The 27,620-nt window shown below is 44.8% G+C and overlaps 1 protein-coding gene across 10 annotated transcripts in view; it reads right to left on the bottom strand.

The window, feature by feature from the left end:
• The window catches only part of LOC112239015 (unconventional myosin-XVIIIa-like), a 208,842-nt gene that overhangs the window by 103,016 nt on the left and 78,206 nt on the right, over positions 1-27,620 (bottom strand). For 4 of the 10 annotated variants that reach the window (XM_042297511.1, XM_042297512.1, XM_042297509.1 and 1 more), the window contains exons 1-8: positions 12,787-12,937; positions 10,371-10,620; positions 8,350-8,397; positions 4,790-6,403; positions 3,584-3,685; positions 3,274-3,336; positions 1,995-2,060; positions 403-468 (exon numbers count right to left, since the gene is read on the bottom strand). The exons of 2 other annotated variants lie outside the window; for them this stretch is intronic. In XM_042297511.1, the coding sequence (XP_042153445.1) occupies positions 403-468; positions 1,995-2,060; positions 3,274-3,336; positions 3,584-3,685; positions 4,790-6,403; positions 8,350-8,397; positions 10,371-10,409 (1,998 nt within the window). In that variant the 5' untranslated portion in view covers positions 10,410-10,620; positions 12,787-12,937. Of the gene's footprint in view, positions 1-402; positions 469-1,994; positions 2,061-3,273; positions 3,337-3,583; positions 3,686-4,789; positions 6,404-8,349; positions 8,398-10,370; positions 10,621-12,786; positions 12,938-27,620 lie in introns of those variants that run through there. 4 more of the 10 variants (XM_042297518.1, XM_042297517.1, XM_042297513.1 and 1 more) reach the window with 3 other exon arrangements.

Raw genomic sequence — 27,620 nt, forward strand, 5'->3', positions numbered from 1 at the left:
GAAACACGATCCAACCAAGCCGCACTGCTACCTCGGGGCGGCAGGGTAGCCTAGTGGTTAGAGCGTTGGGCTAGTAACCGGAAGGTTGCAAGTTCAAAGTTCAGAGTCTCTGGTGGCACAGCTAGCACTGCGATGCAGTGCACTAGACCACTGCGCCACCCGGGAGGCCCCCGAACAAGTTTAATTTTGAGTGCTGATTTTCCCCTGAAATGTTCTAATTAGGTGAAAGAGGGCCAAATGTGCAGGTAGCTTGGCTTTGGGTGAATACTATGCAGTTGTGTTTGGTGGTGGTAAATGAAACACAGCACACAGGGTACACAGCACTTCAGGGGTCAGTGGTGGGAGTGGTGGATGTGGGAGGTGGAGAGGGTGAATTACACACAGGCACAGCAAAGGTCAGACCTTGGGTTGTTGGGCAGCGGCGTGAGACACCTGAAGGATGGCCACGGGATCCTTGTCCACCTGTCCCTGGAGGACGACAGGCGTGAAGGAAGGAGAAGTGGTCAAAGGTCATAGTTAGAGTGGAGTTACAGTGGAAAGATGGGTAGTAATCCACCAAACAACACAAAACATCATGTCCAGTATGTCATCGTCCCTCATAATCATGAGCTGCTGGAATGGAGAGATGTACAGCGCCACCAGAAAGTATTCAGACCCCTTGACTTATTCCACATTTTGATACATTACAACCTTATTCTAAAATCTATTCAATAGTTTTTCCCCTCATCAATCTACACAGAATACCCCACAATGACAAAGCAAAAACAGGTTTTTGAAATGTTTGCTAATTTATTAAAAATTTAAAAAATACTGAAATATCACATTGACATAAGTATTCAGACCCTTTACTCAGTACTTTGTTGAAGTACTTTTGGCAGCAAATACAGCATCGAGTCTTCTTGAGTATGACGCTACAAGCTTGGCACACCTGTATTTGGGGAGTTTCTCCCATTCTTCTCTGCAGATTCTCTCAAGCTCTGTCAGGTTGGATGGGGAGCATCGCTGCACAGCTATTTTCAGGTCTATCCAGCTGTTCGATCGGGTTCAAGTCCAGGCTCTGGCTGGGCCATTCAAGGACATTCAGAGACTTGTCCCGAAGCCACTCCTGCGTTGTCTTGGCTGTGTGCTTAGGGTCATTGTCCTGTTAGAAGGTGAACCTTCACCCCAGTCTGAGGTCCTGAGTGCTTTGGAGCAGGTTTTCATCAAGGATATTCTCAAGGATATATGCTGCCACCACCATGCTTCACCGTAGGGATGGTATATGCCAGGTTTCTTCTAGACGTGACGCTTGGCATTCAGGCCAAAGAGTTCAATCTTGGTTTCATCAGACCAGAGAATCTTGTTTAACTAACTCATCCTTCATTATTCTCTGAAGTTTCGTTTAGAGTTTTGAGACAAATTTAAAAACATTATCAGATATCATCAAGCCAGTGTTTACCATTTAAAGTAACGAGAACATTATGTAAGTTATCAGGGTCAAGACCAGGGAGGGATGGGAAGAAAAAACTGCGGGATGGCAAAGAACGAGGAGAGGTCAGGCTCTATGTCTGTGAGATGAGCTAATGCATCATGACACATCATGTCATAAAGGGGAGACAGAGAGAGCAACGAGACAGGAACACCTGCCAGTCATAAATCACACACACTGCGACTGCACACCACACGGGGCAAACAAACATGCGGCACATCTTAATCAGGGGACTATTCCACTGCCATGCTACTGACAAAACAAAAAAATGCACTGGTTTGGTTTGTCAGTTTCCATACAGGTCAAGGTCTGTTTGATTTCCCTGGAGGCATCTAGACACTATCACCGGCTTTGTTTAATACCAGCTTTGTTCCAAAAACAAATGAGGAAGGGAAAACACCAAGCACCATTACAGATGAACCTTACATAGACAGGCAGGATGAGAGAGGGGAATTACATTCCAACGTGCCACATGAGCACACACTTCAACCAGGTCGCCAGAGGGGACCCCTGGGGGCCACAGTACCTGAGGGGGGTTTGAGGCTGGGGCAGGACAAAGGGTCGGGGCTGAGGCACAAACTGCCGGCTCCAGCTAGCCATACAACAGCCACAGATAGAAACAGCCAATCACCAATTAGAAAGAAAGAGATGGAGGGAGAGAGAGAAATGGAGAGAGAGAAAGAAAAAGACAAAGGAAGGGAAAAAGATGAAAAACGTATAAATATAAAACATGAATTGACAAATCCAGTGAAAGTTGACAGGTGACAAAACAATAATGGCAACAGAAAGCAGCATAGACATAAACAGTCAATTAGTTGAATGAATAGTGAACATGAGAACGCAGTAACCCAGTCATGCATGGATATGGTTGCCTGACGACTCAAATTGTAGTATTCCGCTGCTCTACATTCGCTACATACACAGGTACAAACAAACACGCATACAAACACACATAAAAGACACACTATACACACACCTGGATTGTGTGTTGTAGTAGACTAGTGGCCTGAGGGAACACACACATATATATTGTCAAATCTGTTGTATTTGCATTATGATGTATATTACTACCTTCATTTTTGCTGGACCCCAGGCAGAGTAGATGCTGCCTTGGCAACAGTTAACGGGGATCCATAATACATACAAAATAGAGTTTGACTGCCATGAATGAAGTAATATGTAGTGAAAATGAGAGGGTTGTACAAAACAAAGTCATCAGCGATTGGACCATTTCTAGCTCATCAGTGTATTCTAGCCAACACGAGTTTTCAAAATGCTTTACCCATGTGTGTTCTGGCTCTGGCCCAATCCATCGGTTTCTGGGACCAATCAGAAGGGTTAGAATGTGTTTGCGTTCTAGAAATCGTTGGGGAGGCACTCAGATCCAAACTAATTGTGGAGAAGAAACTAATGCCCGTGGGCGTGGCGTAGCATTTGGCCGGAGTAAGGCGTTTGGGTAGCCAGGCAATGGATATGGCCCATATTAGTAAATCTGTACTTTTAATTAAATGTGCCTGAAAGGAAAATTACAAATTACTATTAGCTATGAAGATAAAGATTGAACATCCAGTGAAGAAAGTAAAAAGAGAAGGAGCGATAGAGAGCATGATAGGTTGTTAATGGAAAAGAAATAAGCACCTTATAAATTTATTATTGGAATGTTAATCAACGTGTCCTGTTAAAATGAATAAAGGAAAGAAAGTAAAGATTAAAAAAGTGAAAGAGGAGAAGCATGTATCTAGGCAGTCCAGATGGGGAGAGAGAGTGGAAATGAGGAGAGACAAGGAGCGAAGGTGGGTCTTTACAGGCGCACTGAAGATCCTGTCCAGGAGTCTCTGAGCCTCTTCAGTGGGACTGAGCGGCGCCTCCTGGAGGTCAGACCATCAACAAGTTGAGCTATGAAACTAGGCTATCAAAGCGCACTATTCTAGCAGACTACATTCAACACTGTTTCATCGACAACAGAAATGCATTCAGGTTTTTTCACGCTGTGAGATGTTCACTAGATGCCATGACAATCCTGAAGTCACACACACACTTGGTTACAATACCTCACTTCCACAGCATAGCAACAGTGAACTGAGTGAATGCTGTGGGGCACACAAGTAAACACACCTTTAGGGTTATGGTTGGGGTAGTCTTTGATGAAACGGTTGATGACTTGTTCTGCGGTGAAGCCTTCTCAATGGGAACAGAGGACAGGGGAGAGGCTGCCACCTTCCAATGGTACACACAGATACATCCACACCGTAATGTACACACACATACAAGTAGTCCATAAGATAAAGAAATTATACAACCATGTTGAACAAACTCACAACAAGCCATGCTCTAGATGTCCAGAGTCTAGCTAAGATAGTGAGAAAATCATCAGTAGAGGGATACAAAAGCCCACTTGGATGTGAAATCATTCAGATCTCAATGCACAGGGCGAAGCCAGGCAAAACTATAACTAGCTTGGGTAACAATACACAAGAAAACTTTACCCTTAAACAACTATAGCAAACTCAGATACCCACAGTAGCAGTCAAAGCCAGCTTGTGGTCGGCTAGCAAGTAAACAAAGACCCTGAGAGGCCGGTAATTGCCAAAACTCAGCGAGAATCCAGCAAAAAGACCAAACCTTTTTAACATATCTGGCATCTGCAAAATGTGTAGTTCTCTTATCCCAACGCCTGCCATGGTGGCTGCAGCGGGGCTTTGAACTCTTCTCCCAGAAAGACAAAGTCACTATCAATAATTATCTCTGTGGGTCTCCGTGGAACTCCAGGCCATAGCGACAGAACATTCCACCCCAATACGCTTTTTCCTCCTTTGGATACACCCCCCTCCCCCCAGGCTAACTTCAATAAACAAGGCTTCCAAGCTGCAGATGACAGCAGGGTCTCTTGGGTTGAGGCAGTCGGATAAAATAGCTACTGAACTTGTTGTTTTTCTGGAAGCTGTCTCAGCAGCCCTGGCGTCTTAGAGGAGAGACATGTGAGGAAGGAGAGCTGTGTGAGACAGGCTCCATCCCCCAAGAGAAACTCAGAGAAATATGGAGCTGGTATCAGAGCAGTGAATGCAACAAAAGCTTCAGCCCCATGAGACTGCACCCTTTAACAAACTGAGAAACACGGACTTTGTGCAAATGAGAAAGTTCTGGAGAAACAAACAAGTTCAATAGGGAGTTGAGTCCATCATCGTGGCCCCAGAAATGGAGCCTCAACTCTGCTAACAAGTGGAGAACTCAACAAGATAAGTGAAGTTAGTTAAAATACCCCCCCCGCACATTAACATCTGTTTTTTCAAGTGGTCCATGCAGTGAGGACAGTAAGCCTACCTCAAGCTTCTTCACGGTTGGCAGTTTGGGGGGCGGGATCAACGCCGGTGGTGGAGAGAGGGCACTCGCCTTGGGAATGATAAAGGCGGGAGGAGGGGAGAGAGGCGAGACCTTGGAGACTGGGACGAACCCTGCAGGAGGAGTACTGGGGGAGGACTTAGAGGTGGGAAAGGATGCTGAAGGGGGAGTGACAGGGGAGTATTTAGAAGAGGGGATAAAACCAGCAGGTGGGGAAAGGGGGGTATATTTTGATGCTGATATTAACCCGGCAGGTGGGGAAATGGGGGCTGATTTTAGTGGTGGGATAAAGCATGATGTGGGAATGGCTGGGGAGGATTTGGGGGCTGCAGTGGAAACTGAAGGAGTAAAAGCATTGGATTTTGGTGATGGTACAAACCCTGCTGGAGGGAAAAGGGGGTGGCATTTTGGTGGTGGGATGAAGCATGATGGGGGAATTGTTGGGGAGGATTTGGGGGCTGCAGTGGAAACTGAAGGACTTAGAGCAGTAGATTTTGGTGCTGGTACAAACCCTACTGGAGGGGAAAGGGTGGCTGATTTTGGTGCTGGTACAAACCCTACTGGAGGGGAAAGGGTGGCTGATTTTGGTGCTGGTACATACCCATTTGGTTGGCAAAGGGGGTATGATTTTGGTGCTGGTACAAACCCAGCAGGTGGGGAAAGGGAGGCTGAGTTTGGTGGTGGGGTGAAACCTGCAGGAGGGGAGAGCGGGGAAGGCTTTGGGGCAGGGATGAAGCCTGCGGGGGAATACCTGGAGGGAACCGCGATCAAATTAGAAGCCATAGGATGAACTTTAGCAGGTACAGCCGACACAGGAGTCTTATTCTCCTGTTTTGAAACTGGGCCGACATTAGAGATAGATTTAATCTCAACCAATTTAGGGCCTTCTTTTTTCTCTCTTTTCACTGCTTCCTCTTGTTCTTTTTCAGGCGGCTCATCCATGCGTGTGCGAGGGCGGTTCCTGGTCCTCCCGCGGACCATGAGGCTGGCCAGCCCTGCTGATATATCGTCCTTCTCCTCAGTCTTGATGGTATCGTGCTTGAAAGAGAACAGTGGTACCTTTGGGACCTTGGGCACAGATGTTGGCGCTCGCGATGGTACCAATTTAGGAGGTTCAGGGGCATGTTTAGTAGGCTCAGGAGCTAGAGCATCCTCCTCTTCTGCAGGTAGTGCCTTCCGCACCACTTGACACACCACCTTCACTACCTTCTTGAGGGTAAGGCTCGGATCATCGTTGTCCAGGTCTGGCTGTCTGGCACCTCCATTGGCAGAGTTCCCATTGACGGCACTGACGTTAACGGATCCGTTGGGCTTGCTGTTTCCGTTCAGCACAGGCTCGGGGCTAATTATGGAAGCTCTGCGTGGGTCAGGGCTCCTGAAGTGCTGTGCTGGCGCCTGGATCGGAGGCACTAGACTTTTGAAGCGTTCAGGGACCTTTACAGCCCCGCGTACCCTGGGTGGCGAGGGACTCCTGACCCTGACCACGGGATGTGTCTTGGCTGGCTCAGGGCTTTTGGTGCAGAGTAGGCCCCTGCTAGGCTCCAGACTGGGCACGGACTGGGAGCGGCTACTCATACTGCCACTGTCGCTGTCTGACTACTCACACAACAGGGAGGGAGAGAGCAGAGCAGCAAGACACATGAGAAACTAGAACAGACTTAAAGTAAACTCACACAGTTTATCTTAAAGCATATGCAAACTCCACTTTTGTTACTAAACCAAAAACTTAATCTGAGCAGTCATGTGTTTGTCTGGATCGTCTGATACTGTATGTATGGTTGACCAAAGGGATCACAGGTCCTGTTTGCTCTCCTGGACAAGTGTGCTGTTATGCTCACCCAACTGCCACATGCCTGCCCAGGTTCTGAAATAGAACAGGGTGGGTTGATACGAGAGGTGGAGGGTGGGCGTTTCAGACTGAGATAGCAGAGGTGTCTATGGGTGCTGACTTGGCCCCCTTTCTGCACTGCAGCACCTCACTTCTAATAGCAGATCTAATGACACACACACACAAACAACACCTTCGCTCAGTTGCAAGAAAATCCTGCTATATCACTCAAACACACACACCTGTGCTGAATCCTTCTCCCAGCCGCATATCACACACTAACACACTGTCCTCCCTGACCTCACTCTCCACGCTACTGAGCACCGTGCCAATGACACTCATTCTTATCTCTCCCCTAGTATTTCATGCTTGAATTATCCCTCCTATCCTTATGATAACCCAACACACTGCACTGCCTTCCACAGACGGAGCCTACCACCTAAGTGGTTAACCGACACTTATGGAGGTCGACAACACTTGATTGCAATAATAACCTGCTTTAGTGTTTCATCTTCCCCTCCTCCTATGCTCCAGTCGCTATAGTACCTGAAATGGCTCCATGGCACCCAGAGGGGGCTTAGCTGTGGTTCCCCCCAGACAGGAGGCTGAATGTTGGGAATGCAGCCTGTGGGATACCGGAAGGCTGGTGATCAAGGCCTGGTTCCCTGCTGGCTCTCTACTGTTCTTCTGTCTCTCTCCCTGTCTGCACTGCTGCAGAGTAAGTGTTAAAAACACTGTGTGAGCTCTCAGACAGAGGTCAACTGTGGTTCTCCATCTAACCAAGCTGGAAATGTGGAATATATTCATAAACTCTTGAGGGACAATAAAAGTTGACAAGAAACATACTTGTTTATTATCAAAACCAATAGCCTTCATCAGGCTGTCAGAAACACGTTGGTTTTAATTATAAAGTATTGTCCTCCAAGAGTTGCTGAATATCTTTCATATTTGTGCGTGTGTTGCATATTATATCGCCACGGGGCCCTCATAAACTGCCTGTCTGTTAATCTTTAGGCTACATTGAGATATGGCTGCAATTTCCACATCGAGGCTACAGATTATTCAGGAAAAAACAATGTAATTTGAAAAGAAGGCATTATACTATTTACAAAGCAATTAAAGACACTGCACACAGCGCTGATCCCGGTTTGTTCTGACATTAAAAAGTGTAACTGTCTGCGACATTACATCCAGAATAGAAAAATAACTACAATCTCCCACGCCGTGCCTCTTTTCACATCGGCTTGTTAGTAACTGTCTCCTATGGTGGTGAGAAAGACTTGTCTGGTGTCAGGAGCTAGGGTGTGTCTGCTTCCAATGGCTCAGTTGGTTGAAGCACAGTGCTGCTAGAAAACCTCCAGGTAAGAGACCAGTGATGTGACAGGCACATCTCAATAGTCTGATGGGGCTTCCTCTCCTCAGCTGTAAGGATACCATAATGGACTCCAATTCCCAGAAACCTATGATCCCTTTAGTCACATACTCTCAGATTCCTGATTAAGCCTACAGCAGGGCTATTTCAATTCCGGTCCTGGAGGGCCAAAACACTTCTGTCCTTTGTTTCTACTTAGCAGTTAATTGCACTCACCTGGTGTCCCAGGTCTTAATCAGTCCATGGTTAGAGAGGATGAAAAGTGTTTTGGCCCTCCAGGACCGGAATTTAATAGCCCTGCTCTAGAGCTTCACAACATGAGAACAATATCAGTCAACTTACACCCTGATTTGATATCTTGGAGCCTGGTGCTCTGACCTCTTCTTTGACCTAAAGGGTTTGGTAAGACAAGGAACTAAGGTCAAAACCTATGACACTTTGAAGTAGTGGTCACTCGCCAGGGGTACTTGCAGGAAACACTCCCCTCACTGCACAACATGCAAAACACACACCATGCCGCAAACCTGGATGTACACTATGTGGAAGAGCTATCTACCACACACCACATGGTGTCCTTTTAAAAGTGAAAGTTAACATTATTCAGACACTAAGCTGTAGCCACATTAATTTGGCCAGTTTCTATGTAATAGTGACACATGAGAACTACAAGGCCTGTGTCACGGCCGTTGAAAGAAGAGGACCAAGGCGCAGCGTGGTGAGCGTACATTTTCTTTTTATTAGAAAAGATGCCGAACAAAACAATAAACACTACAAAACAAACCGTGAAGCTAAAGGCTATGTGCCATAAACAAAGTCAACTGCCCACAAAGACAGGTGGGAAAAGGGCTACCTAAGTATGGTTCTCAATCAGAGACAATGATAGACGGCTGTCCCTGATTGAGAACCCTACCAGGCCAAAACATAGAAATACAAATAATAGAACACAGAATACCCACCCCAAATCACACCCTGACCAAACCAAATAGAGACATAAAAAGGTCAGGGCGTGACAGCCTGCTTAAAATGGCTTTGGGTTTATTTTGATGTATTTACCACTATGATCTATTATTTTGGGTAACAGTTTGGGGACGCATCAGTTTACTGTGGAGCTACATAATGTGTTGTGATGGTCAAACAAAATGGGAGTCAAACCAAATAAAATCAAAAGCCAGCTTGGCAGTCAGAGCTCCCCTAGAATAAAGTATTTGAAGCGATATCACGGAGCTCGTCATTCTGCCAAAGCAAATTACTCCAGTCAAGGTTTTTACATGGTGAGTCAAACACTGACATTGGATCATGCATATGATGACAACGGTTACTTTTAGCACACTGTCAGAAAACCACAGCAGAGGCATGGCTGTCAGACCGCAAGCTTTCAACGACGTGACACTCTCAAGCCCCAAAATGGACACTTAGTGGAGGAGTGATACATGCAGGGCACACATTTCACTAGGCCCAGACACCAACGTAACCCACCCATGTCCCCACACCAACGTAACCCGCCCCGTGTCCCCCACACCAACGTAACCCGCCCCGTGTCCCCCACACCAACGTAACCCGCCCAGTGTCCCCCACACCAACATAACCCACCCCGTGTCCCCACACCAACGTAACCCACCCCGTGTCCCCACACCAACGTAACCCGCCCCGTGTCCCCACACCAACGTAACCCACCCCGTGTCCCCCACACCAACGTAACCCACCCCGTGTCCCCCACACCGTAACCCACCCCGTGTCCCCACACCAACGTAACCCGCCCCGTGTCCCCCACACCAACGTAACCCGCCCCGTGTCCCCACACCAACGTAACCCACCCCGTGTCCCCACACCAACGTAACCCACCCCATGTCCCCACACCAACGTAACCCGCCCAGTGTCCCCCACACCAACGTAACCCGCCCCGTGTCCCCACACAAACGTAACCCACCCCGTGTCCCCACACCAACGTAACCCACCCCGTGTCCCCACACCAACGTAACCCGCCCCGTGTCCCCACACCAACGTAACCCACCCCGTGTCCCCACACCAACGTAACCCACCCCATGTCCCCACACGTAACCCGCCCGTGTCCGCACACCAACGTAACCCACCCCGTGTCCCCACACCAACGTAACCCACCCCATGTCCCCACACCAACGTAACCCGCCCAGTGTCCCCACACCAACGTAACCCGCCCAGTGTCCCCACACCAACGTAACCCGCCCAGTGTCCCCACACCAACGTAACCCACCCCGTGTCCCCACACCAACGTAACCCGCCCAGTGTCCCCACACCAACGTAACCCACCCCGTGTCCCCACACCAACGTAACCCGCCCCATGTCCCCACACCAACGTGCTGTGAGGAAAACTGAACAGGACTTCCCTTTTGCTCCCAGAAGGAAAAGCGTGATGAGAATGCCATGTTGACTGCGCTGATGTCATGAGCTGTGCCGGATGAAGGGGGACAAGGGGGAGAGCAGGAATGGAGAGAAGAGCTGGACAGACGGACAGACAGATGGTTGGAAGGGTAGATCTTCACAATAGAGGCCAAAATCACTGGATCCTCACTCTAGGGGCCGCAACCAGTGGGATAGTGGAAGGACCACGTGTCGCAGTAAGTGAGGTGAACAAGTCTAGTGTGCAAAGAAAAGAAAGAGAGGGGGAGGGACAACAGAGGGATAAGAGCTCTCCTAAAGATACCCAAACATACATAGCAACATACATGAACATACTGTACACAGAACCAAAACTCAACCATTCAGTTATGATTGACAAGTGATTTGTGGAAATGTTGACCTCATGACAGTAAAAAACAAACAGAACACCATTATAGCAATACCTACATATGACCTTTGGGATATTTCTCCCCCAGAACAGAGAGATTTAGTGGGGGTCAGTCAGTCTGAAGACTGGCTCCGGCTCTCCAACCACAGGCTCTAATGTGTCTATAACAGGGGGGTTGTTGAGTTCTGCTGCTTATCTGTGGACACTGGGAAGGCTCGGCCAGGCAAGGGCCAGGGAGACAGGACAGGGCGTTTTTTTAGGAGGAGCCATGTGGGCATAATGCCTCAGAGGCCAACATCAGGTTGGATAGCCAGGTTGACTCTCTGGTTCCCTCTGAACACACACACACACACATACATATAATACACTGTTTACAAACACACAGACCAATACAATTGTATTTGATCTAAACCGGATATAGCATGGTGACTGACACTCTGGAAAATGTGACTCAGCCACTGTTTTGGGAGAACACCAGTGGACGTAGCTAATAACCACAGAACAAAGCCGTATTGACAATACTGAAACAATGCAGTAAAGAGACAGGCCTATGCCCAGAGATAATGAAAGCGGAGGAACAGACCTCTAGTCTATTACCATCCCAGTGCTGGCTTGCTTCTGAAGCTAAGCAGTGTCAGTCCTGGTCAGTCCCTAGATGGGAGATCAGATGCTGCTGGAAGTGGTGTTGGAGGGCCAGTAGGAGGCATGCTTTCCTCTGGTCTAAAAAAAGATTACAAATATTCCAATGCCCCGGGGCAGTGATTGGGGACATTGCCCTGTGTAGGGTGCTGTCTTTTGGAAGAGATGTTAAACGGGTGTCCTGACTCTCTGTGGTCATTAAAGATCCCATGGCACTTACTGTAAGAGTAGGGGTGTGAACCCTGGTGTCCTGGCTAAATTCCCAATCTGCCCCTCATTCCATCAGTCACCTAATCATCCCCAGCTTACAATTGGCTCATTCATCCCCTTTCCCCTGTAACTCTTCCCCAGGTTGTTGCTGTAAATGAGAATGTGTTCTCAGTCAACTTTTCTGGTAAAATAAGATTTAAATCATATAAACAAATTGTCTGTGAAACATGACAACTACTTTCTGACTGACTCTGCTGACATTAAAAGCAAAGATGTACAAAGCTTATTGGAAATGTGGTTTGAATTGATATGACAAGGAAGCGGGTCAGTCATCTCAGGGGTCTACAACCAATACTGATCTTGCACAATCACTTGTCCACTGAGAGAGAGTTAGGGCAGCCAGTTGGTGTTGACAGAGGAAACGGCACACACTCTTTTGCATCTCAGATCCACATTGTACTATAGGCTAGGGTCAGGCTGGTCCCCATACAACAGAAAGGGGAAGGTGCCCTACACAGGAAATCACAGGATAGCAGATCCATTTTCCACATCCAAACTTACAGAAAGGCAAATGTTAGGCAGCATGTTGGTCAGAACAGTAAACTAGACGAGGAAACTCACAAAAAATTAATCTGGAATTTCCACAAAAGACCGTGGGTCAGCATTGCTAATAGCATAGTTCACTATACCAACACACAATGAACAGTTAACGTGGCTTTTCCAACAGAGGCGAGAGTCAAAGACACAAAGGCTCCATTCAACTTCTGCCCAATCTGCCTATAACAGTCAGTTCCAGACAGCTACCATCACAGCCTTCCTGGCAGACACACTCCTTTCACTTCTATTATTACACTATTCTACTGGCACATATGCTAAAGCACACAGATCAAACCAAATTAACCAAGTTGCTTTGGCTAACACTACACCAAGGCTCAGGCAACAAGCTGTTAGCATAGGTAGCTAGCATCTCCAGAGCCACAATGGCTCCCCTTAGCTGAGCCTGAGCTCAGTTGCAGTGAGAGATAGCGAGCCCCCTTCATTGTCAGCCCTAAAAATAGTGTTACCATCTAGGCCCCTGGCAGAGACAGTCATACAGTCCACAGATTCCTCCACAAAAGGCCTCTTCCTTTCCACCAACAATCCTGGAAACACGGCTCCTCCTTTACCTGCTGTCCTCTGTGAAGGTGATTTGTGTAGTTCGGTTTGGTAGATCCAGTCCTTCTCTGACCGAAATACGCCCTTAAAACGGCGTTGGCGGTAACGGGAGTTCAACCCAGAGTTAGTAGTGTGTGAGAAAGAGCTGAGATAGCCGGAGGACTCACGTCACGTCACACAGGGCACAGGCTGGGGAGAGGAGCCCCCTGATAGGCTGACTATTCTAAGAGAGACAAGGAGGGGACAGCTGTCACGATACCAGGGTCCAGAAAGCTACAAATAGCCCCCCAGAACCAACACTGCTGCCACTAATGCCTCTCCTGGTTCCCTGGCTAGCCCCCCACCCTACCCCCAAGAATTCAGGCCAACTAGCAGCACTCTCGCTCTCCCTCTCACTCTCGTTCCCTTTCTCTCATGGAAGTTGCTGTCTCCTCAGCTGCTCCGTGGGGACCCCTGTGAAGTCAGTCAGTGTGTGTGTGTGTGTGTGTATCAAATCTCTGTTGTGAATATGAGGAGTGATGGATGTCTGATAATGGTAGTGTAATAAAGTGTTTTGTTGTTCGTAGACAGTCTACTGTGAGCGTGTGTACTACATACCTGAAGGTACACTACTAAAATAAAGGTTAAATACATAATAAAGGTGCATATGTGTTTTGATATTGAGGGAAGTCCTTTCTCCTGTGTGCAGGTCTGTGTGAGGCTGGGAGTGGCAGAACGAAATGCAGAAAAGGAGGGGAAACGGAGGAGAAAACCAGAAGCGCTATGACATGGGGCACAGGAAATGACACAGGGCTTGGTGCCTCCCTCACTCTCACACCAGGGAGGAAGGATGCTGTAGTGCACACTGGGAACAACATTAGGCATCAAGGCTCACACATTCTCTCTCTCTCTCTTGATGAGGGGAACTGTAATAAACAGTCAACAAGTAAACAAACAGTGGTGCAGTGTCACTAAGGGAAGAGGCACAGAATACCATATTGATACAATCCTAAAGGCACATAAATCAATGCTATTATCTACTCATAACCTGGTAACAAAACAAGCCCTTGGGCCACTTAATATAATATCTGAACTATTTCTCAATATCCTACTATTCTCAATGTTATATAACTAAACACCAGTAGAGGGCAACACTTCCTATTCAAGGCCTTGTAAATGTATACACCTCCTTCACATAACCACTAGAGGGAGTAAGAACACTAAATATAAACCAGCCTGTACGTTGTGTGACAGAGCAGCAGCACAAAGACAAAGAGCAGCAGCACAAAGACAAAGAGCTGATTTTTCACCAATCGAAACAAACTGACAAAAATCCAAGTCATGTGCGCCACAAATGCTTTGTAACAGTAAGACAAGGCTAGGCTAGGCTGTTATCCAGTTAGCTGTGTGTGGAGTGAGCTGAGGGGAATCTGGGCAGACGAGTGTTGAACTGTATACTGGACAGGCGTAGCCTGCAGTGCTGAGGCAGAGTGGTTCTAGAAGCTGGCCAGAGAGGTGTAGTTGGATAAAGGGTGGGAACTGCTGCACAAGGCTGATTTTAGAATGTGGAGCATGGTAATACAGTGATGTAACTGAGTTAGTGTGTGTGGTAGCATGCATGCTCGCTACTACGTGTGCAAAATGTGCATGCAGTGTGTGTGTGTGTGTCTACTTGTCTGCTGTGTATAACACATGTATTAATGCATAATAACCTTATAGATCAGTGGTACAATATAGTACAGATAAACAGATCAATCTGATTTCATGACATGATCATTGTAACAGTAACTAGAAGTTGTTCCAAAGAACACTGATGATAAGAGAGACAGAGCGGTCCGGGAAGTGTGTCTGTTGGATGCTGTGTGTGACGGCGCTCCCATCCCTCTGTACGAATGGCAAACAGTAGGATCCAAGAGGAATGTAAGGTATGAGTTTGTCAGCAGGGAAGAGCAGGAACAACATGCTGCCTGACACGCACACAGAATGTCCAACCCCCTCGACACTCAACTGCATGGTATTCAACACAATATTCACAGTACCCACAGGGGAAACAATGCCCTACATTTCGCAAAACACATTTTCATTGAAAACACAAAATCTGGGTTACATTTGATTAAAATTCCTGTCAATTCAGAGATTGAATCAGTCGGTCCCCCCTCCGGACGAATTCCATGTCGCCCAATTCAATTGACAGGAATGTAAAATGAATTGACCCATGCTCTGGTAACACACACACACACACAAACACTTCCTCCCTAATCCCTAGTCTTCCAGGTTGATTGGTGTGTATGAACCAGGATGTGAGTGCTTCTGTAATACTGTGACCATCTGCTGCCCAGGCCTGTTGACAGGAGAAGCTATCTAGGAAGGGTATTAAGGGGATATCACAAGTCATTGAGGAATCAGCCCTCTCAAATCAGTGCCAAGCACACTCCCTGTTCATATAGTGAACATGTTATGGCAGCGAGGTCATTGCTTCTAAACACATTGATTACTTCTAGCCTCAGAGCTGTAGTCATTAATGCCACTGACTCAAACAGGATAATATCGCCCATTCATTTTGAGGATTGCTTTTGGTTAAACTGTCATAGAAGATCTGGCTGCTGGCTGCTAACAATGACTGATGTTCCCTGAGGGAGAAACCCAGTGATTAAGCCAGTTGTCTGTCATCAGACATGTCCTGACCAGCCTCTACATGGCACCCATCATACACAGCCTAATACAACTGAGGGCTGTGCCATATGGACAAAATATCATATCAAAATTATTTTCTCATTTTTTACTGTATGGCGGTATTTTACAGTATTTTATATTTCAGAATAATATGTTTTAAATCTGTTTTATGAGTAGCTCATGACCCGAGGATGGCAACAAATTAATTCTAAGTGGTTTTAATAGGATTTCTGCATTCTAATTGTTTATTACTCAACCAAACTAGAACAAAACTGAAAGTGAAGTGGTCTAATTTGTAGAACTTTGATTTAGCACTGTATCAACATATCGTTATAGACGGGATTGTAATGATCCATACCGTTATGTGGATCCATACCGGTATACCTTAACAGACAATACATCACCCAGTCATTACACACCACCTCTAGCCCAAATCCTCTATCATCACACACATAACGCGTCTTTTACATTACAACAGAAAAAGAGACATACACACAACGTATGCATAAACCCACAAACACATGCTGTTGTTTGTTTCAGGTTTTGTTTTCTGTCCTTAAACACTCCCAAAATACTGATTCATAGAAAGAATAGCCACAGCCAATAGGGTAGTTAACAAGGCACAATAATACCCATTACAGTATTCAGAGGAAAACATGTTTGACATTTGACATGTTTAGTCATTTGCAGATGCTCTTATTCAGAGTGACTTACAGTAGTGAGTTCATACTGGTCCCCCCATGGGAATGAAACCCACAGCCCTGGTGTTGCAAGCACCATGCTCTACCAACTGAGCCACACGGGACTGCACGCACACACACAAAATCTGTCTTGAACAGTCCTCATCGAGACCATGACGGTACAGTATGTTCTCAATAGAGCTCACCATCTGTCAGCTAGTCAGCCAAGACAAAAAAAGTATTATTATTTTTTTTTTCACCTTTATTTAACCAGGTAGGCTAGTTGAGAACAAGTTCTCATTCGCAACTGAGACCTGGCCAAGATAAAGGATAGCAATTCGACACATACAACAACAAAGAGTTACACATGGAATAAACAAAACATAGTCAATAAAACAGTAGAACAAAAGAAAACTAAAAGTCTATATACAGTGAGTGCAAATGAGGTAAGATAAGGGATTTAAAAACTTCTTAGGGCTGCAATCCCGTTAACAGGATCGATATGACAACAGCCAGTGAAAGTGCAGGGCGCCAAATTCAAAACAACAGAAATCTCATAATTAAAATTCCTCAAGCATACAAGTATCTTATACCATTTCAAAGGTAATCTTGTAGTTAATCCCACCAAAGTATCTGATTTCAAATAGGCTTTACAGTGAAAGCACCACAAATGATTATGTTTGGTCAGAGCCAAGTCACAGAAATACACAGCCATTTTTCCAGCCAAAGAGAGGAGTCACAAAAAGCACAAATAGAGATAAAGTTAACCTCTCTAGGGTAGGGGGCAGCATTCTGAATTTTGGATGAAAAGTATGCCCAAAATAAACCGCCTGCTACTCGGGCCCAGAAGATATGATATACATATTTGGTAGAATTGGATAGAAAACACTCTAAAGTTTCCAAAACTGTTAAAATAGTGTCTGTGAGTATAACAGAACTGATTTAGCAGGCGAAAACCTGAGACAAATCCATTCAGGAAGTAGTTTTTTTGTTTGTTTTGTAGTTTTCTATTCAATGCCATTACAGTATCCATTGACTTAGGACTCCATTTGCAGTTCCTATGCCTTCCACTAGATGTCAACGGTCTTTAGAAATCGTTTCAGGCTTTCTTATAAATGAGGGAGTAAGACCAGTCTGAACGAGTGGACGCAGAGTCTTTTCAGGCGCATGTGCATTTCTTGTTTACCTTTTATATTGACGATGTTATTGTCCGGTTGAAATATTATAGATCATTTAGGCTAAAAAAACAACCTGAGGATTGAATATAAACATTGTTTGACATGTTTCGATGAACTTTATGGATACAATTTGGATTTTTTGTCTGATTGTTTTGACTGAGTTTGAGCCTGTGGATTACTGAAGAAAACGCGCTAACAAAACGTTTGTTTTAGGATATAAAGAGACTTCATCGAACAAAAGGAACAATTATTGAGTAAATGAATGTCTTCTGATTGCCACCATATGAAGATCATCAAAGGTAAGGGATTCATTTTATCTCTATTTCTGAGTTTTGCAACGCTTCTGCTTGGCTGGTTACTGTTTGTAATAATTTGTCAACTGGGCTATGTTCTGGGCTAGGTATGTTCTGGGCTAGGTATGCTTTCGCTGAAACGCATTTTAGAAATATGACACTGTGGTTGGAAGTTAATCTTTAAACCTATGTAAAATATGTTTTGTTTTCTGAATTTCTATAATGAGCATTTCCGTAATTGAATTTGGCGCTCTGCAACCTCACTGGATGTTGGCCAGATGGGCACATACCCTAGAGAGGTTAATCACTAACCTTTGATGGTCTTCATCAGATGACACTCATAGGACTTCATGTTACACAATACATGTATGTTTTGTTCTGTAAAGTTCATATTTATATAAAAAAATCTCAGTATACAATGGGCGCGTTATGTTCAGTAGTTCCAAAAACATCCGGTCAATTTGCAGAGAGCCACATCAATTTACAGGAATACTCATCATAAATGTGGATGAAAATACAAGTGTTATACATGGAATTAAAGATATACTACTCCTTAATGCAACCGTTGTGTCAGATTTCAAAAAAGCTTTACAGAAAAAGCAAACCATGCTATAATCTGAGAACAGTGCTCAGAGAACAAATACATATATGTGCCATGTTGGAGTCAACAGAAGTCAGAAATAACATTATAAATATTCACTTACCTTTGATGATCTTCATCAGAATGCACTCCCAGGAATCCCAGGTCCACAATAAATGTTTGATTTGTTGGATAATATCCATCATTTATGTCCAAATAGCTACTTTTGTTCGTGCGTTTGGTAAACAAATCAAAACTCACGAAGCCCGTTCACTAGTTGCAGACGAAATGTCAAAAAGTTATTGTCAAACGATGTATGGAATCAATCTTTAGGATGTTTTTAACATAAATCTTCAATAATATTCCAACCGGAGTATTCCTTTGTCTTCAGAAAAGCAAAGGAACGGGAGATACCTCTCATGTGAAATGAGCGTGACCAGCGCGTGACTGTTGCCAGACCTCTGACTCAATCCACTCTCATTCGGCCCCACTTCACAGTAGATGCCTCAAACAAGTTTCTAAAGACGGTTGACATCTAGTGAAAACCTTAGGAAGTGCAAGATGACCAATATCCCACTGTAACTTCAATAGGGGCTGAGTCCCAACACATAATGACATGAAAGTGAATTCTGACAGTGTAAAAGGCCCTTAGTTGTCTCTAGAATGCTGTATTCTACACCCATTTGAAGAAAAACAAGTTATTATTAATGTCTCTCAGAGGACCCTATTTACATTTTAGGGGACCCCACATGGTCCCCGACCCCAAGTTTGGGAACCACTGTACTACTAACCTCTCTCCTGCTTGCTTCAATGCTTCCTCTCTCTGTGTATCTCCTTTGCCTCCTTCATTGCAGCCTGATTCACCACTGTCTGTCTCACTACTCTCTATAAAGAAAAGGTATTTTGTTATGAGAACTTATAGTAGCCCATCTTTTGATTATAGCTAGCTTAATTTCAGTCAACTGATCCTGCTGAGATCAGACTCCGTTCAACGTTAGCATGTATTCATCACTACCTTACTTCTAGCCAGCTAGTTATAGCTAGCTACCTGGCTAACAGCCAGAGCCCTTGAGCTACATAGCTAGCTACACATCTGCCTGAAATATCAGCGACTATTACCAGTGGTACACTCATTCTCCAAGAGTCAGGAGGGGTTTGTTTGTGGGATGTCTATTGACACACCAGGAGTCAAGAGATCTTAAAATAATTCCCACTGTCAACAGCATATCTGCTACTTCCCACTGTAAGTCTGGGCTGAGGTAATTTGTTTCACCTCTCAGCCTATGTCGTGGGCGGCCGTGACCAGGAGACCCATGAGGCATAGCACAATTGAACCAGCGTCATCTGGGTTAGGGGAGGGTTTGCCAGCTAGGATTTCCTTGCCCCATTGCGCTCTAGCAACTCCATGTGGCAGGCCGGGCGCCTGCAATCTGACTTCGGTCGCAAGCTGGACGGTGTTTCCTCCAGCACATTGTTATGGCTGGTTTCCGGGTTAAGTGAGCACTGTGTCAAAAAGCAGTACGGCTTGGCATGGTCGTGTTTCAGAGGACTGCCCAAATGCCCACATTTCTAATCCCATATAAGACAAGTGCTGAAGTGAACAGAAAATCTAATAGCAGCAAAAACTTCTTATATTCTACATTCCAATGTATTGAGCAGTCTGTGCCCTTACTATCATAAACACAGTTGATGACTTTGTATACTTCCCTGTTCATGCTAAGAGTTCCAACGTGCCTCAAATCCACATCACAGTGAGTCCATTAGAAAGTATGTACTGTACATCAGCACTACTAATTCATAGGAGTACACTGCATTAGAGCTGAGCCCAAATACTTTCACACGGGGCCCTATGTATGTGCAATGGTTATACAAACATGCAGGCAGACGTCTGGTGAGACTTCGTTGCGTGGTGCCGCGTGGAGAGAGACCACGCGTGACCGGGCTCCACCCGCCATGTCTCCACTGTGCTCCATGGTGACAGATCTAGGTCACTGTCTCTATCTATCTCTCTCACACACACACACACACACAAGTCCCAACCCTCTCCCCACATGAGGCTGGACGAGCACACAACAAGGCTCTTTGCCCGCCAGGGTGAACACACAAAGCCTGCCTGATCAGAGCAGGAAGGGCCAGAGAGGGCAAAGGCAAGTCAACCTGTCAAAACACACATCAATCATGCCATTACACAACCTTGGCATTTAACCTTCACTTAACATTTAACACCATTTAACCCTCTACTTCTTTTGTTTGACATACAACCATGGGCTATATTCTTTTAAAACTGGTAATGGCTGTCTGGGACACCCAGTTAAGACAAAGAATATATTGTTCAGCAAGTAAAGTAGCCTATGGTATTATACTGCCCTCTAGTCTAGGAGAATAGTGCAAAACAGACAGTCTAGGACACCCACAGTTAATGACAAAGCTCTGCTGACCAGTGCTCCTCAGTTGGAGATAAATCTCACCTCACATGGTTTGGTCAGCTGGTCGATCTCTAAGGTATTCCTAGTCGATCACCAAACACTTATGTAAAAAAAAATAGACTATTTTGTTGTATTTGTTTCGCGCTGTTGGCGGTAGGTGCACTCGATTCAGCAGTCCTAGCTCCGGGAAGGCAGTGTTCCCATGTTGAACCATTTCATGTGTCTGACAGTAGAACTCCCTCTACCTGGCAGGCCCAGAGCAAATCAAGAGCACCTATAGGTCTACCGCTAGCCAATCAAATAGCTCAGATCACCATGTCTGCACAAGTTTCCTCGAGCCATAGGTGTAGACTGTAAAAAGAAGCCTAGAACACACAGCAAAGTTGATACTATGAGATCTCAAAACTTAAAACCATGAGTAGAGAGAGACTCAACGAATACAGCAAAGAGCTGCTGTTTTTATGAGTAAGTTCATGTTAAGTTGTTACTCAGCATGGTCAACACTTCGTTCAACACTGTTATAAGCCATAAAGTGTGTGATCTCCCTACTTCCACTCACACTAGAAAACAGCACTGCAGCTGTAATGAATGACTACAGCAAAGTGTTCCGATAAACTGGCGTTGTTATTATTAGCAGCTTGTGTCTTTTTTCATATCAAGGAATATTTCACTTTCTCTGGTCATAGGAGCAACAACATGAATTTGTGCATGAGGCAGAAATAATGCAGTGCGACTTGAGTTTCGCCATCAGCTGGAAGACTGTGTCCCCTTTCCTCAGTGGAGGGAGGGAGAGCGGAGGAACGGTGAGTCGGGTGAGAAGCAGCCTCAAAGCTACTCTCTCCCTCCCCTCAGACTGACCATCAAATGCAGGCCTTCAGTCCAGTAAAAAAATATAAATACTGAAAAAAATATAAACGAAACATGTAAAGTTTTGATCCTATGTTTCATGAGCTGAAATAAAAGATCCCAGACATTTTACGTACACACAAAAAGCTAATCTGTGCACAAATTTGTTTAAATCCCTGTTAGTGAGCATTTCTCCTTTGCCAAGTTAATCCACCCACCTAACAGGTGTGGCATATCAAAAAGATGATTAAATAACCTGAAAGGTGCACCTTGTGCCCTCCCAGGCCCACCCATGGCTGTGCCCCTGCCCAGTCATGCAAAATCCATAGAATTGGGGATAATGAATTTATTTCAATTGACTGATTTCCTTAATTAAATAAAGTTTAACTCAGTAAAATCATTTAAAATTGTTGCACGTTGGGTTTATATTTTTGTTCAGTATATATACATACACAGTCCCTCAGCTGTGCCTCACAAGTAATACAACAAATGATCTATTACCAGTGTGATCATATACCTACATTTAGTTTATAATTTCAAAATGGTCTGAAAAGCACAACATGGTCAGGGCAATTCGAGCAGAGCCAATATGCAGTGATAACGTATTGGGACTATAGCCTACTGCACAAAACCTAATTGCAACATAAATGTTTTTAAATTGGTTAGTGTTACATAAGCGTATGGTTTTAAGTCATGTTTAAAAAAAACCTGGATAAATCTCGTATTGCATTTTGACTCAGAAAATGATCTTGACTCAGAAATGGTTAGTGACTAATGAGCTAGGCTATGGGTCAGTTTACGCTAGACTATTGGCCAGGTCAGTTACAGCTAGACTATAGGTCAGTTACAGCAAGACAATAGGTCAGGTCAGTTACAGCAAGACTATAGGTCAGTTACAGCTAGACAATAGGTCAGTTACAGCAAGACTATAGGTCAGATACAGCTAGACAATAGGTCAGTTACAGCTAGACTATAGGTCAGTTACAGCTAGACTAGAGGTCAGTTACAGCTAGACAATAGGTCAGTTACAGCTAGACTAGAGGTCAGTTACAGCTAGACTATAGGTCAGTTACAGCTAGACTATAGGTCAGGTCAGTTACAGCAAGACTATAGGTCAGGTCGGTTCCAGCTAGACAATAGGTCAGTTACAGCTAGACTATAGGTCAGGTCAGTTACAGCTAGACTAGAGGTCAGTTACAGCTAGACTATAGGTCAGGTCAGTTACAGCAAGACAATAGATCTGGTCAGTTACAGCTAGACTATAGGTCAGTTACAGCTAGACTAGAGGTCAGTTACAGCTAGACTATAGGTCAGGTCAGTTACAGCAAGACAATAGGTCTGGTCAGTTACAGCTAGACTATAGGTCAGTTACAGCTAGACTAGAGGTCAGTTACAGCTAGACTATAGGTCAGTTACAGCTAGACTATAGGTCAGTTACAGCAAGACTATAGGTCAGGTCGGTTCCAGCTAGACTAGAGGTCAGTTACAGCTAGACTAGAGGTCAATTACAGCTAGACTATAGGTCAGGTCAGTTACATCTAGACTATAGGTCAGTTACAGCTAGACTAGAGGTCAGTTATAGCTAGACTATAGGTCAGGTCAGTTACAGCTAGACTAGAGGTCAGTTACAGCTAGACTATAGGTCAGTTACAGCAAGACAATAGGTCAGTTACAGCTAGACAATAGGTCAGTTACAGCTAGACTACAGGTCAGGTCAGTTACAGCTAGACTACAGGTCAGGTCAGTTACAGCTAGACTACAGGTCAGGTCAGTTACAGCTAGACTAGAGGTCAGTTACAGCTAGACTATAGGTCAGTTACAGCTAGACTAGAGGTCAGTTACAGCTAGACTAGAGGTCAGTTACAGCTAGACTATAGGTCAGGTCAGTTACAGCAAGACTATATAGGTCAGGTCAGTTACAGTTAGACTATAGGTCAGTTACAGCTAGACTAGAGGTCAGTTACAGCTAGACTATAGGTCAGGTCAGTTACAGCTAGACTAGAGGTCAGTTACAGCTAGACTATAGGTCAGTTACAGCTAGACAATAGGTCAGTTACAGCTAGACAATAGGTCAGTTACAGCTAGACTATAGGTCAGGTCAGTTACAGCTAGACTAGAGGTCAGTTACAGCTAGACTAGAGGTCAGTTACAGCTAGACTATAGGTCAATTACAGCTAGACTATAGGTCAGGTCAGTTACAGTTAGACTATAGGTCAGGTCAGTTACAGCTAGACTACAGGTCAGGTCAGTTACAGTTAGACTATAGGTCAGGTCAGTTACAGTTAGACTATAGGTCAGGTCAGTTACAGTTAGACTATAGGTCAGGTCAGTTACAGCTAGACTAGAGGTCAGTTAAAGTTAGACTATAGGTCAGGTCAGTTACAGTTAGATTATAGGTCAGGTCAGTTACAGCTAGAATATAGGTCAGGTCAGTTACAGCAAGACTATATAGGTCAGGTCAGTTACAGTTAGACTATAGGTCAGTTACAGCTAGACTAGAGGTCAGTTACAGCTAGACTATAGGTCAGGTCAGTTACAGCAAGACTATATAGGTCAGGTCAGTTACAGTTAGACTATAGGTCAGTTACAGCTAGACTAGAGGTCAGTTACAGCTAGACTATAGGTCAGGTCAGTTACAGCTAGACTAGAGGTCAGTTACAGCTAGACTATAGGTCAGTTACAGCTAGACAATAGGTCAGTTACAGCTAGACAATAGGTCAGTTACAGCTAGACTACAGGTCAGGTCAGTTACAGCTAGACTAGAGGTCAGTTACAGCTAGACTATAGGTCAATTACAGCTAGACTATAGGTCAGGTCAGTTACAGTTAGACTATAGGTCAGGTCAGTTACAGTTAGACTATAGGTCAGGTCAGTTACAGTTAGACTATAGGTCAGGTCAGTTACAGCTAGACTAGAGGTCAGTTAAAGTTAGACTATAGGTCAGGTCAGTTACAGTTAGACTATAGGTCAGGTCGGTAACAGCTAGATTATAGGTCAGGTCAGTTACAGCTAGAATATAGGTCAGGTCAGTTACAGCTAGACAATAGGTCTGGTCAGTTAAAGCAAGACTATAGGTCAGGTCAGTGACAGTTGGACTATAGGTCAGTTACAGCTAGACTATAGGTCAGGTCAGTTACAGCAAGACTATAGGACAGTTACAGCTAGACTATAGGTCAGGTCAGTTACAGCTAGACTAGAGGTCAGTTACAGCTAGACTATAGGTCAGTTACAGCTAGACTAGAGGTCAGTTACAGCTAGACTAGAGGTCAGTTACAGCTAGACTAGAGGTCAGTTACAGCTAGACTAGAGGTCAGTTACAGCTAGACTATAGGTCAGGTCAGTTACAGTTAGACTATAGGTCAGGTCAGTTACAGCTAGACTATATAGGTCAGGTCAGTTACAGTTAGACTATAGGTCATGTCAGTTACAGTTAGACTAGAGGTCAGTTACAGCTAGACTAGAGGTCAGTTACAGCTAGACTATAGGTCAGGTCAGTTACAGTTAGACTATAGGTCAGGTCAGTTACAGCTAGACTATATAGGTCAGGTCAGTTACAGTTAGACTATAGGTCATGTCAGTTACAGTTAGACTATAGGTCAGGTCAGTTACAGCTAGTCTAGAGGTCAGTTACAGCTAGACTATAGGTCAGGTCAGTTACAGTTAGACTATAGGTCAGGTCAGTTACAGCTAGACTAGAGGTCAGTTACAGCTAGACTATAGGTCAGGTCAGTTACAGTTAGACTATAGGTCAGGTCAGTTACAGCAAGACTATATAGGACAGGTCAGTTACAGTTAGACTATAGGTCAGGTCAGTTACAGTTAGACTATAGGTCAGGTCAGTTACAGCTAGACTATAGGTCAGTTACAGCTAGACTATAGGTCAGGTCAGTTACAGCTAGACTAGAGGTCAGTTACAGCTAGACTAGAGGTCAGTTACAGCTAGACTAGAGGTCAGTTACAGCTAGACTATAGGTCAATTACAGCTAGACTATAGGTCAGGTCAGTTACAGTTAGACTATAGGTCAGGTCAGTTACAGCTAGACTACAGGTCAGGTCAGTTACAGTTAGACTATAGGTCAGGTCAGTTACAGTTAGACTATAGGTCAGGTCAGTTACAGCTAGACTAGAGGTCAGTTAAAGTTAGACTATAGGTCAGGTCAGTTACAGTTAGACTATAGGTCAGGTCGGTAACAGCTAGATTATAGGTCAGGTCAGTTACAGCTAGAATATAGGTCAGGTCAGTTACAGCTAGACTATAGGTCAGTTACAGCTAGACTAGAGGTCAGTTACAGCTAGACAATAGGTCTGGTCAGTTAAAGCAAGACTATAGGTCAGGTCAGTGACAGTTGGACTATAGGTCAGTTACAGCTAGACTATAGGTCAGGTCAGTTACAGCAAGACTATAGGACAGTTACAGCTAGACTATAGGTCAGGTCAGTTACAGCTAGACTAGAGGTCAGTTACAGCTAGACTATAGGTCAGTTACAGCTAGACTAGAGGTCAGTTACAGCTAGACTAGAGGTCAGTTACAGCTAGACTAGAGGTCAGTTACAGCTAGACTAGAGGTCAGTTACAGCTAGACTATAGGTCAGGTCAGTTACAGTTAGACTATAGGTCAGGTCAGGTGTTACAGTTAGACTATAGGTCAGGTCAGTTACAGCTAGACTATATAGGTCAGGTCAGTTACAGTTAGACTATAGGTCATGTCAGTTACAGTTAGACTATAGGTCAGGTCAGTTATAGCTAGTCTAGAGGTCAGTTACAGCTAGACTATAGGTCAGGTCAGTTACAGTTAGACTATAGGTCAGGTCAGTTACAGCTAGACTAGAGGTCAGTTACAGCTAGACTATAGGTCAGGTCAGTTACAGTTAGACTATAGGTCAGGTCAGTTACAGCAAGACTATATAGGACAGGTCAGTTACAGTTAGACTATAGGTCAGGTCAGTTACAGTTAGACTATAGGTCAGGTCAGTTACAGCTAGACTATAGGTCAGTTACAGCTAGACTATAGGTCAGGTCAGTTACAGCTAGACTAGAGGTCAGTTACAGCTAGACTATAGGTCAGTTACAGCTAGACTAGAGGTCAGTTACAGCTAGACTATAGGTCAGTTACAGCTAGACTATAGGTCAGGTCAGTTACAGCAAGACTATAGGTCAGGTCGGTTCCAGCTAGACAATAGGTCAGTTACAGCTAGACTATAGGTCAGGTCAGTTACAGCTAGACTAGAGGTCAGTTACAGCTAGACTATAGGTCAGGTCAGTTACAGCAAGACAATAGGTCTGGTCAGTTACAGCTAGACTATAGGTCAGTTACAGCTAGACTAGAGGTCAGTTACAGCTAGACTATAGGTCAGGTCAGTTACAGCAAGACAATAGGTCTGGTCAGTTACAGCTAGACTATAGGTCAGTTACAGCTAGACTAGAGGTCAGTTACAGCTAGACTATAGGTCAGTTACAGCTAGACTATAGGTCAGTTACAGCAAGACTATAGGTCAGGTCGGTTCCAGCTAGACTAGAGGTCAGTTACAGCCAGACTAGAGGTCAATTACAGCTAGACTATAGGTCAGGTCAGTTACATCTAGACTATAGGTCAGTTACAGCTAGACTAGAGGTCAGTTACAGCTAGACTATAGGTCAGGTCAGTTACAGCTAGACTAGAGGTCAGTTACAGCTAGACTATAGGTCAGTTACAGCTAGACAATAGGTCAGTTACAGCTAGACAATAGGTCAGTTACAGCTAGACTACAGGTCAGGTCAGTTACAGCTAGACTACAGGTCAGGTCAGTTACAGCTAGACTACAGGTCAGGTCAGTTACAGCTAGACTAGAGGTCAGTTACAGCTAGACTATAGGTCAGTTACAGCTAGACTAGAGATCAGTTACAGCAAGACTAGAGGTCAGTTACAGCTAGACAATAGGTCAGGTCAGTTACAGCAAGACTATATAGGTCAGGTCAGTTACAGTTAGACTATAGGTCAGTTACAGCTAGACTAGAGGTCAGTTACAGCTAGACTATAGGTCAGGTCAGTTACAGCTAGACTAGAGGTCAGTTACAGCTAGACTATAGGTCAGTTACAGCTAGACAATAGGTCAGTTACAGCTAGACAATAGGTCAGTTACAGCTAGACTACAGGTCAGGTCAGTTACAGCTAGACTAGAGGTCAGTTACAGCTAGACTAGAGGTCAGTTAC

The sequence above is a fragment of the Oncorhynchus tshawytscha genome, linkage group LG14, assembly GCF_018296145.1.
Source record: "Oncorhynchus tshawytscha isolate Ot180627B linkage group LG14, Otsh_v2.0, whole genome shotgun sequence".
Lineage (NCBI taxonomy): Eukaryota > Metazoa > Chordata > Actinopteri > Salmoniformes > Salmonidae > Oncorhynchus > Oncorhynchus tshawytscha.